Here is a 12,922-nt window from a genome sequence, read left to right on the forward strand (position 1 = left end):
CAAAGATCAATAAAATTAAAAGCTGGTTCTTTGAGAAAATAAAATTAATAAACCATTAGCCACACTCATCAAGAAAAAAAGGGAGAGGACTCAAATCAATAAAATTAGAAATGAAAAAGGAGAAGTTACAACAGACACCACAGAAATACAAAGCATCCTAAGAGACTACTATAAGCAACTCTATGCCAATAAAATGGACAACCTGGAAGAAATGGACAAATTCTTAGAAAGGTATAACCTCCCAAGACTGTACCAGGAGGAAAGAGAAAATATGAACAGACCAATCACAAGTAACGAAATTGAAACTGTGATTAAAAATCTTCCAACAAACAAAAGTCCAGGACCAGATGGCTTCACAGGTGAATTCTATCAAACATTTAGAGAAGAGCTAACACCCATCCTTCTCAAACTCTTCCAAAAAATTGCAGAGGAAGGAACATTCCCAAACTCATTCTATGAGGCCACCATCACCCTGATACCAAAACCAGAAAAAGATACTACAAAAAAAGAAAATTACAGACCACTATCACTGATGAATACAGATGCAAAAATCCTCAACAAAATACTAGCGAACAGAATCCAACAACACTTTAAAAGGATCATACACCATGATCAAGTGGGATTTATCCCAGGGGTAAAAGAATTCTTCAATATACACAAATCAATCAATGTGATACACCATACTAACAAATTGAAGAATAAAAACCATATGATCATCTCAATAGATGCAGATAAAGCTTTTGACAAAATTCAACACCCATTTATGATAAAAACTCTCCAGAAAGTGGGCACAGACGGAACCTACCTCGACATAATAAAGGCCATATATGACAAACCCACAGCAAACATCATTCTCAATGGTGAAAAACTGAAAGCATTTCCTCTAAGATCAGGAACACGACAAGGATGTCCACTCTCACCACTGTTATTCAACATAGTTTTGGAAGTCCTAGCCATGGCAATCAGAGAAGAAAAAGAAAAAAAGGAATCCAAATTGGAAAAGAAGAAGTAAAACTGTCACTGTTTGTAGATCACATGATACTATACACGGAGAGTCCGAAAAATGCCATCAGAAAACTACTAGAGCTAATCAACGAATTTGGTAAAGTTGCAGGATACAAAATTAATGCATAGAAATCTCTTGCATTCCTATACACTAATGATGAAAAATCTGAAAGAGAAATTAAGGAAATACTCCCATTTACCATTGCAAGAAAAGGAATAAAACACCTAGGAATAAACTTACCTAGGGAGACAAAAGACCTGTATGCAGAAAACTGTAAGACACTGATGAAAGAAATTAAAGATGACACAAACAGATGGAGAGATATACCATGTTCTTGGATTGGAAGAATCAATATTGTGAAAATGGCTATACTACCCAAAGCAATTTACAGCTTCAATGCAATCCCTATCAAATTACCAATGGCACTTTTTACAGAACTAGAACAAAAAATCTTAAAATTTGTATGGAGACACAAAAGACCCCGAATAGCCAAAGCAGTCTTGAGGGGAAAAAATGGAGCTGGAGGAATCAGACTCCCTGACTTCAGAGTATACTACAAAGCTACAGTAATCAAGACAATATGGTACTGGCACAAAAAAAGAAACAGATCAATGGAACAAGATAGAAAGCCCTGAGGTAAACCCACGCACCTACGGTCAACTAATCTATGACAAAGGAGGCAAGGATATACAATGGAGAAAAGACAGTCTCTTCACTAAGTGGTGCTGGGAAAACTGGACAGCTACATGTGAAAGAATGAAATTAGAACACTCCCTAACACCATACACAAAAATAAACTCAAAATGGATTAGAGACCTAAATGTAAGTCCTGAAAGTATAAACCTCTTAGAGGAAAACATAGGAAGAACACTCTTTGACATAAATCACAACAAGATCTTTTTTGATCCACCTCCTAGAGTAATGGAAATAAAAACAAAAATAAACAAATGGGAGCTAATGAAACTTCAAAGCTTTTGCACAGCAAAGGAGACCATAAACAAGACGAAAAGACAACCCTCAGAATCGGAAGAATATTTGCAAACGAATCAACGGACAAAGGTTTAATCTCCAAAATATATAAACAGGTCATGCAGCTCAATATTAAAGAAACACACAACCCAATCCAAAAATGGGCAGAAGACCTAGATAGACATTTCTCCAAAGAAGACACACAGATGGCCAAGAAGCACATGAAAAGCTGCTCAACATCACTAATTATTAGAGAAATGCAAATCAAAACTACAATGAGGTATCACCTCACACCAGTTAGAATGAGCATCATCAGAAAATCTACAAACAACAAATGCTGGAGAGGGTGTGGAGAAAAGGGAAGCCTCTTGCACTGTTGGTGGGAATGTAAATTGATACAGTATGGAGGTTCCTTAAAACACTGATTTAGAATTACCATATTACCTAGCAATCCCACTACTGGGCACACACCCAGAGAAAACCATAATTCAAAAAGACACATGCACCCCAATGTTCATTGCAGCACTATTTACAATAGCCAGGTCATGGAAGCAACCTAAATGCCCATCGACAGACGAATGGATAAAGAAGTTGTGGTACATATATACAAGAGAATATTACTCAGCCATAAAAATGAACAAAATTGGGTCATTTGTTGAGATGTGGATGTATCTAGAGACTGTCATACAGGGTGAAGAAAATCAGAAAGAGAACAACAAATATTGTATATTAACTCATGTATGTGGAACCTGGAAAAAAGGTTCAGATGAACCAGTCTGCAGGGCAGAAGTTGAGATACAGATGTAGAGAACAAACGTATGGACACCAAGGGGGGAAAGCTGCGGGGGGTGGGGGTGGGGGTGTGATGAATTGGGCGATTGGGATTGACATGTATACACTGATGGGTATAAAACTGATGACTAATAAGAACCTGCTGTATAAAAAAATAAATAAGATAATATTCAAAAAAACCTCAAAAACAAAACAAAAATTAATTAATTAAAAATAAAAAAAGAAAGGTCATCCCTTCTCCTTAGACTGTTGTTTAGCAATTACTATGAAATACAAAAGACATACAGAGATGTATGTTTTAAGTTCTATGAATTAAAACTACATATATATAGTATTTATGTATACATTTTTATATATTCTAAATACATGGAACTTTATATATTTAAAAATGATTAAAATGGGAAATTTCATTTTACATATATTTTTTTACCACAATTAAAAAAATATACACATACACACACGAACACACATACTCTATACACATACATACAAGTACTTATACATATGCATTTTTATTTATTTCCTTAAAATTTGAGGCTCCGTTTGCTGGCTGATGCCCGGAGTCCAATTAAAGAATAACTCAAAACCCTACCAACAACTGGTTTGAATCCTTAAAAAATATAACATACATAATTCCTCAATAATCAACGAACTCCCCCACCCCTCAATCCCTTGCCAGCAGGGGAGAAAACACTCCTAAACACACAGGCAGTGAAAGTGCAATAGTGCAGAAATCTGCGGTGCTGGCTGTGGCCCTAGATGGAGTCTTCCTGGTCTGTTTTGATCTCCCTTGCTTCTAGCCCTGCTGTGATCAAGAGAATGGCTTCACACAAGGAACAGGAAAGACCTTTTAATAAAAACAAACACCATCTTCTCATGCTGTCAAGGTTACACCTCTAAATGTTTATGAGTTTAGAGGAAGGATATGGAGGGATGTGGAGATGGTTTTCAACTTTCACTCCTGATTTAACAAACAATATTCAGATGGACTTTTGGTGCTGCCATACATTCTTTGCAAAAGCTACTGACTTTCTATTAAATCACTAATAGCTCCCAATTCTAATGGAGAAAGAATGCTAAATGTCTTGCTTTGATTTGGGAGTACCTTTCTTTCCTGGTGCACTAGGGGCTGCTAATTGCTGGTTTTAACACAGTTGAACAGGAAACCAACCCTGGAGCCCGACCTCCAGGTTACCTGAGTTACAAGACAATTCTTGAAGGTCAATTCAGGAAACCCCTTCTCTTCCTGAAGTGAAAGTGACAGAAGGAAGAGCTAACATAGATTACCAGCCTCCTATGTCCCAGCATTTTACTCCGGGACATTTCATTTGGTCCTACAGCAACTGGGTGAAGTTGGTGTTAATATCAGACACTATTTTATAGATAAGGAAGCTGAGGCTCAGAGAGTTGTCCACATTTATATCCATAGTGGGAGGTCCCATAGAGATTTGAACTCTGTTTGCAAATGAAGTTACCGACAACAGATTAGTCTCCAAAATATACTAACAGCTCATAACAGCTCTATGTCAAAAAAGCAAACAACCCAATCAAAAACGGGCAGAAGATCTAAATAGATGTTTCTCCAAAGAAGACATACAGATGGCAAAAAGCACATGGAAAGATGCTCAACATCACTAATTATCAGAGAAATGCAAATCAAAACTACAGTGAGCTATCACCTCACACAGGTCAAAATGACCATCATCAAAAAGTCTACAAACAGTAAATGCTGGAGAGGGTGTGGAGAAAAGGGAACCCTCTTGCACTGTTGGTGGGAATGTAAATTGGTACAGCCACTATGGAGAACAGTATGGAGGTTCCTTACAAAACGAAAAATAGTTACTCCTGGGCATATATCAGGAAAAGATGAAAACTCTAATTAGAAAAGATACACGCACCCCAAAGTTCATAGCAGCATTATTTACAATAGCCAAGACATGGAAGCAACCTAACTGTCCACCGAAAGAGGAATGGATAAATAAGATATGTGGTACATATATACAACAGAATACCACCCAACCATAAAAAAGAATGAAATAACGCCACTTGCGGCAACACGGATGGACCTAGAGATTATCATACTGAAGTAAGTCAGAAAGAGAAAGACAAATAACATGATATTGCTTCCATGTGGAATCTAAATAAATGATGCAAATCAACTTATTTACAAAACAGAGACAGATTTGCAGCCATGGAAAATAAACTTCTGGTTACCAAAGGGGAAAGGGAAGGGGGAGGGATAAATTAGGAGTTTGGGATGAACATACATGCACTACTCTACATAAAACAGATAACCAACAAGGACCTACTGTATAGCACAGGGAACTCTACTCAACATTCTGTGATAACCTGTATGAGAAAAGAATCTAAAAAAGAATGAATATCTGTATACGTACAACAATCACTTTACTGTACACCTGAAACTCACACAACATTGTAAGTCAACTATACTCCAATTAAAAAAAAGAAAAGATGCGAACTCAATTCTGAATGACCCCTTTAACTATAATACATTACTTCTTCCATCAAGTGTCCATTTGTCATGGGGCACGTCCCTCACCTTCTCTGAACTCCTATTTCTGCATTTAAGATACAGAGTTGAGCTCACACACCCCATGGGATTGGATGAGATATACTTGAAATTATGTACGGAAGAGGGATTTGTTAGCTAGCTAATAAAGTGTAAATACAGATTCGTTTTTTCATCTGCTATTCTGTTTTCCTGGGTGCTTGCAGATATGGAGATATATTGGTCAACTGTAAAGATATAATTGCCAAAAGTAATAACAGAAAAGATAGGTTTTGGGGAGGACTTCTACCTGTTCCTTAAAAGGAAAGGGGGCTGTGATCATCATCAATGGTTCAGAGGAAATGACGCAGCGTAGTTCAAGTTTAAATATATCAGTTCTCACAGGATAAACTTCCTCTGAACAATTAGGCCACTGCCTTCTATTCCATATCTTAAAAATTATTATTCTGGGAGATTGGGATTGACATATATACACTAATATGTATAAAATAGATAACTAATAAGAACCTGCTGTATAAAAAAATTTTTTTTTATTCTGAAATAATCAACAGCCACCTCTAGTACCATGAACAAAAGTTGCCTCCTCTTGAATTAGAAGCTACTCTGGTAAAAGAGGTGCAGAATTTTCTCTAGAGAACCGTGGCTGCTTCCCTCAATTTTGCGAAGTTCAGCACAGACTCCCGAGTGCAGCTTGTTTCTCGCTTTAACTAATGGAACCGTCATCAGAAGGCCTCATGCTCTGCGAGTTGTCCGGCCTTACAGTGTCACTGAGGTCAGGTAAACACTATTTCTCTCTAGCTGTTCCTCTTTCCCTTTGGGGTTTTGAGACGATTTCTACTCCCCACACAAAAGCAATCATGCCCTGTGCTCCGACACTATTTCCAATTTCTCCAATGAGCTCAGGTGTCTTTCTCCTGTAACACAAGACTGGGGCGGGGCTGGAGCAGGAACTAAGAGGCCATCAATCCTGCGCTGAATACATTCTTGGTGGAATAGAGTCTGGGATGATAGCAAAAGGCACACAGAAGCCCAGTTTGTGCAGAGAAGCAAAGGCAGCAGGGTGTCTTATCCAAAAGCATTTTGTCACTTCTTTTTTTTCTGTGGGGCAGCCTGATACCTAATTGAGCTGTCTAGCATCAAAGGGCTAGTCGTGGGGGGAAAACAAAGGGAATTAAAGGGTTTCAAGAAAACCATTATTACTTAAATAAAAATTAAAAACACAAAAGAAAGAAAAAAAAGAAAAAGAAAACCATTACTTAGTCCACAAAGGCTCACCAACACTGACTATGCACGTAATTGCGGCAGGAGGGAGGTTGAGCTCTGTTACTGCCTGCAACGATGACTTCAGATTTCCTACACCGTTACAAGACAAGACTGTAAATGGTCTTATATTATTGAAAATCGACTCACCAGCGTGAGCGACAGAGCTATCAAGGAGACAGTCCCTGGTGAGCCAGAAGCAGCAATAGCTCTTCTCATAAACTGTCATGTAGCAATAATAGGCCGCGCTGCTGATTCTCTAAGAAGCAATTACGCAGCTCACGTCTAATTTCTGTGTTATAAGAAAAGGGAATGTATGTGGGCAAAGGAGGCAAGAATCCTATCAAATATGACTTTAGACCGCATTATTATAAAACTGTTCCCCTTTTCACAGAAGAGCAGACATTTTAACAGCATTATCTCCACAAAAAATGGGAATTCAGGAAAAAAAAATTATGATATTGGTGGAAAGGAAAAGGGTTCATTTAAGGGATAGTACATGTTTAAGAAAGCACAACTCACAAAACATTGCTTCTATTTACTGACCTTTTCACTTTGGATGGTTTCCTTGAAAAAGCCACACTTTGTGAAATCATTCGTTTAAAATCTGCCATTGCGGGGCTTCCCTGGTGGCGCAGTGGTTAAGAATCCGCCTGCCAATGCAAGGGACCCGGGTTCTAGCTCTGGTCCAGGAAGATCCCACATGCCGCGGAGCAACTAAGCCCGTGCGCCGCAACTACTGAGCCCGCGAGCCACAACTACTGAAGCCCGCGCGTCTAGAGCCCGTGTTCCACAACAAGAGAAGCCACCGCAATGAGAAGCCCGCGCACCGCAACGAGTAGCCCCCGCTCTCCCTAACTAGAGAAAGCCCGTGCGCAGCAACGAAGACCCAACGCAGCCAACAGATAAATAAATAAATATACTAAAAAGAAATACACAAACAAAAAAACTGCCATTGCCACTCAGAGTGGGGTGGTTCACGATCAGAGTGGGGCGGTGGTCTGAGGGTTTCCTGACAGTCGTTTGTGTAAAAGGGCCAAGAGCTGCACCAATTCATAAGGGCTGCACCCTCATGACCTAATCACCCTCAACCCAGCAAGGCTTACCTGGGCACCAAGGCCCAGGAAGGAACACAAGATTACCTTGGCCAGCCACCATCTGAGTTGGCTTCGTTCCCCGTGATGAGCCCACTGCAGGGCTGCATCTACATTATGCTCAGCGTCTCATCAGGACGTCTTTCTTCCTGTAGAACCCGAGCCCACTGCCCTCCCCACTGCCACATCCTGCCCCACCACCTCTGTAAGACAGAACATTAGGGTCTCTCATAAAATGACCCTTGAACACGACACACCTTTGCTGAGCTAACCATCCTAATTCGTTCCTGAAATCCTTCCTCCCACAGTCACCAACTACCTGCAGTGACCCCACCTGGTAGGGATTCTTTGCCCATCGTGGTGCTTCCTCTGGTGGGTCACTCAGTTGCTGCCCGTTTGAGAGGAAGCCTCCCCATCCCAACTCCCACCTTTGAACCCAGCAGTGGATTCTGAATGACAGAGCAGGATGTTGGCTTCCGTCATTCCACACACTCCCCCTCAGCTCTGACTCTGTCTGGCTGTGGGACATAGGGCAGGTTACTTAACCTCTGTTTGCTTTATTTTCCTTGTATGTAGAACATGGGAAAAGCAACAGTTTCTACCCATCGGGGAAGTGAGGACTGAAGAAGTTAACAAGCACAAAGTGTCCGTATGCCTGGCAGACAAGAAGCCCTCCTTAGCTTAAAGTTATCATTGTGTTCTTCATGATGTAACTCTAGGCTCAAGACTAACAGAATTTGTGAGGGATGAAGGAACCAGAGAAGCCACCAGTTTGAAGCCTGAGTGCTCTGGCAACCAGGGACTACCTATGAGGACAAATCCAACAGCCAGAGCTGGAGCCAGCAAATCCAGAGTGGAGATGTTTGGGTGGCAGCCAAGATGAACCAAGAAGAGTGAGGTCCCGAGAAGTTCAGATATTCTGACTGAACCCTCATTATCCAGCTGTGCTTAAAAAATATACTAGACAATCCAGCAACTCCTCTTCAGCGTATATGCCCAAAAGAACTGGAAGCAGTCTTACACACATGTTCATAGCAGCATTATTTATAATAGCCAAGAAGTGGAAGCAACCCAAGTGGCCACTGACAGATGAATGGACAGCAAAAAAGTGGCATAAACATACAGTGGACTGTTGTTCAGCCTTAAGAAGGAAAGAAGTTCTGACATATGCAATAACATGGGTGAACCTTGAGGACATTATGCTAAGTGCATGCTACGGACTGAATGTTTGTCTCCCCCCAGATTGGTATGTTGAAGCCTAATTTCCAATGGGATGACATGTTAGCATCTGAGGCCTTTGGGAGTGATTAGGTTGATGTCATTAGGAGATGGGGCTCTGGGGTGATATGGTCATGTGGGTGCACCCCTCATGAATGGGATTAGCGCTCTTATAAAAAGATAACCTAGAGAGATCCCTCCCCACTTCTACCATATGAGGATACAGTGAGAAGACTCCCATCTATGAAATAAGAAGCAGGCCCTCATCAGACATCGAATCTGCTGATGCCGTGATCTTAGACTTCCTAGCCTCCAAAACTATGAGTAATAAATGTGTTGTTTATAAGCCACCCAGTACTACAGTATTCCTTATAGCAGCCTGAAAGGACTGAGACAGTGAATAAGCCAGTCAAAAAAGGGACAAACTTTATGGCTTAATGGTATGAGATAGTCAGCAACAGAGGAGGAGAAATGGGGAGTTAGTGTTTAACGGGCGCAGAGTTTCGATTTTGCAATTTGAAAAGACCTATGGAGAAGGACGATGGTTGCACAGCAATGTGGAGCTACTTAACACTAGTGAGCTATTCACCTAAAAATGGTAAAGATGGTCGATTTTATGTTATGATGTATTTTACCACAATTCAAAAAATTTTAAAAATATACTAGGCAAAGCTCAAGAAAACCGTGGTGCAAATGGGCTATAGCAGAAACGGACAAGGAAAATACTGCCCGTGATATCCCATGCCTTATGAAGTTGCTCAAAAGTCTCGCTCCTGTGCAAACCCTGTTGAACCCTGTACTCCAAAACCCCTCTGCGCTGAGTGCAGAGCACAGGCTTGGGGGCAAGGAGCTGGGGCCCCTTAGCAATAGCACCTCGTCAGATGGCTTAACCTCTTTAACCTTCGGTTTCCTTATCTGCAGAGCTGTCGTGACAACCCACGTGAAGCTCTCGGCCCTGGCCTGGCATACAGTTAAGGTGCAAAACCGTCAGGCACCATTATCATTGTGTTGGATCTTACCTGCACATCATACAGGAATTGGAAACGACTCTTTTTACTTGCAGCTTCTCTCACAGCCTGAGCCAGGTCCACCGACCCTTTCCCACCAATCGACCAGTGATAGCAGGGCACTGCATTAAAGGCGCCAGCCCGCTTTGCAAGCTCACACACCAAGTCAATCTCCGCTCTGGTGTCGGTCCTGGTGATGAAAACGTTTGTGGTTTTGCATCTGTATTCATTTAGCGATGTTTTTCAAGAAAGACTAACTGCTTATACAGAACTTTGCTCCCAAACACTGAATATATTTTAAACATCAAAAGTGGTTACGCTGTGCTTAAATAAGTCAGACCTTAAGAAAAGCATGGGGGAAAAATCCTCTCCAACATGACTCAAATATTTCAAGTTGTTAAGGGTTTTATTGAGAAAATTCCATAACATATCCCTTTGATCATCCACAGTCTTTCCGTCAGAAATGCTGGGTGGAATTAAGAAGAAGAAGAAGAAAAAAGCCAAAGAAACGGTAACTCACTATACAGATTTCACTTCCCTGATAACATTTGAAAACACTTCTGCTAAAGTAAAACCAATTCAAAGAAAATCAAACAAATAGAATAAGCAGAGTATTTCTCTGTCCTTTTAGATGAAGCAGAGAAAAGGTCAAACATCCTCAAAACACAAATGCAGCTGGTTCACAGGGTGGCCCAGCGATATGACCACATTTAAAGTAGGACACTTGACTTACCTGAAGACATTCAGAGCCACGACAACAGGGACCCCGAAGAGCTGAGCAATCTGAATTTGCTTCTCTAGGTTACAGCAGCCATCTGCCACCAGCTGGAGGTTCTGTAAGAAAACCAGGCCCCCATGTATCACCTCCCATCCAACCTGCCAAACTACACAGGCAGGCCCACTCTGGCAGGTTTTGGGTCTATCTACACTCACGTTATTGTCCTGGAAGCTATTAAAGAAAGCCATCGATCATTTTTTCCCTTCAAGAAAAGATGGCTGCAGAAGGAGGAGGCTCATTTTCCAAGTAAAGTCTAAAATTATTCTAGATCCAATGGCATATGTGGGTCTTGAGCCAGGAAGCTATTTCTGCTGCAGACTGGTGGCCAGGACGTCAGCAACATGCCCACGCTCTGTGGGCTGGTGGACAAGAAGGCGTAAGGTCCTGGGAGGGTGACCAGCACCGTCCAGCTATTCCCTGCTCAAATCCCTGGCGCCACCTGTAGGAGCTAAGAGGTACTGTTGCCAGTCAAAGTCTATTTACTCACGCAAGTCATAAAGCCAATTGTGTATCTTCCAAAAGTCAGTATCTGCCACATCAAAAGAATACATGGGTATAAGAGGTCTGCTCTGATGGCTGCCCAGCGGGTAGGAACTGGACAGAAAGCCTACACCCATCTTTTCTTAAGATTGGAGAGTTAACCGAATGGATTTTATCCCTTCCCCCACCCATTTCCTCCTAGATTATTAGAAAAGCACTTTTCTAAGAGGCCACTGGTGGAGGACCTATTCCCTGACTGAGATTCAACTGCTAGTCAATGGTTAACTGGATTTGAATAATTCTTCACTCTTACCTCTTCCGTATACTCTTTTTTAAGAGGGACCCCAGCAGTTACCTGAGATAAGAAAAGACAAAAATTAAGAATAATCCTATCAAACTGTTTACTCTGATTAAGATCTGAAAGAAAAACAAATCATGGTCCCTTTTGGGAAGGTTCATTTAAAAAACACATTTTGTGCTTTTAAACCAATAAATGGCAGCCCTGGCTGAACGTAAAGTCTTGTGGGTGCTTTTAAAAATCACTGTTGCTTGAGCTCCACCCTGACCAATTAAACCAGGATTGCTGGGAGTGGGACCCAGGATCAGCGATGGTTAAAAACTTCTCAGGCGATTCTAATTTGAGCTAATATTAAGAACTTTCATACTGTTGCCCATTATCCTAGCATAAAAGGGAACTCACAGTATGATTAATACCTGATTTATACAGAGTGCATAATCGTTCTAAATAAATTCTAAGTCATTTAAAAACAATTGCCATGAATTTTTCCCTTTTTTTGGCCTAGTTTCTTACAGAAGCCGATGGGGTTGGCAGTTTAAAGATAAGGAAACTGAAGGTGAGAGAAGGCAGGTATCTTGCCCACAGTTACACAGCAAATGAGAGGCAGAACAGGGGCATGAGTATAATAGGGTTCTGAAGCCCCAATTTAGTGCCTTTTCACAGTTCCCCATTTTTTTCTTTTTTTTGTCTATAGCCTGCAACTGGTTTCAGTGAGAAACCCTAGACAACATTTTAATTCACTGAGGACGTGGTGACTTGTTCTCCTCTCAGCGAAAGAGGTCTTGAGAATATTAGAAATCCTTTGAAAAGTTACCTCTATGACAGATTGTTTTTTGAGATTGTGAGGAAACATGATAAGGTATTTTCAGATGGGTTTTTTTTTCCAGCATTAGCGTAAACTAAAACACACAGTGGACCCTTCAGTTGGAACAACCAAAACGCTGGGTTAAAAAAGGAACATGAAGTACTGCTGAGCATGAACATAAGCAAAGTTCTGCAAAATCAAAAATTAGGCAAAATCAAGAAAAATGGGTTGTATGCAAATGCCAGAAAGTAGAGGGGATCAACAAAACCAAAGCTGGTTCTTTAAGACTAACAAAATTGATAATATTCTGGCAAGAGTTTTTTTTAAAAAAGGAATGAAAAAAATATTATACCTACACATGCTGTAGACAGAATTAATAGGATACTGGGACAAACTTTATACCAATACTTTTTAAAAGACAGAGAAACTTAGTAAGAGTTTTAACATAAAACTCACTTAGGAAAAAGTAGAGAACTTAAACAGTTCTCTACTCATTAAAAAAAATTAAGTTTGTAGTTAAAAACCTACCCCTCACCAATAAGCAACAGGCCCAGGGAGTGTTACAGGTGACTTCTTCCCATCTTTGAATAAATAGGTTATTCTAATGTTACAAAATCCCTTAATGAGAATATAAAAGAGAATCAATAAGCAAAATTCAGTTATTCATAAAAAAGATAATGAAAGG

General features: G+C 40.5%; 1 protein-coding gene across 1 annotated transcript in view; it reads right to left on the reverse strand.

The window, feature by feature from the left end:
* MTHFD1L (methylenetetrahydrofolate dehydrogenase (NADP+ dependent) 1 like) overlaps positions 1–12,922 on the reverse strand; it is a 195,346-nt gene that overhangs the window by 65,147 nt on the left and 117,277 nt on the right. Inside the window, exons 22-24 of the mRNA XM_065889148.1 lie at positions 11,448–11,489; positions 10,610–10,710; positions 9,889–10,066 (exon numbers count right to left, since the gene is read on the reverse strand). Of these exons, the coding sequence (XP_065745220.1) occupies positions 9,889–10,066; positions 10,610–10,710; positions 11,448–11,489 (321 nt within the window). The remainder of the gene's footprint in view (positions 1–9,888; positions 10,067–10,609; positions 10,711–11,447; positions 11,490–12,922) is intronic.

The sequence above is a fragment of the Phocoena phocoena genome, chromosome 12, assembly GCF_963924675.1.
Source record: "Phocoena phocoena chromosome 12, mPhoPho1.1, whole genome shotgun sequence".
Classification (NCBI taxonomy): Eukaryota; Metazoa; Chordata; class Mammalia; order Artiodactyla; family Phocoenidae; genus Phocoena; species Phocoena phocoena.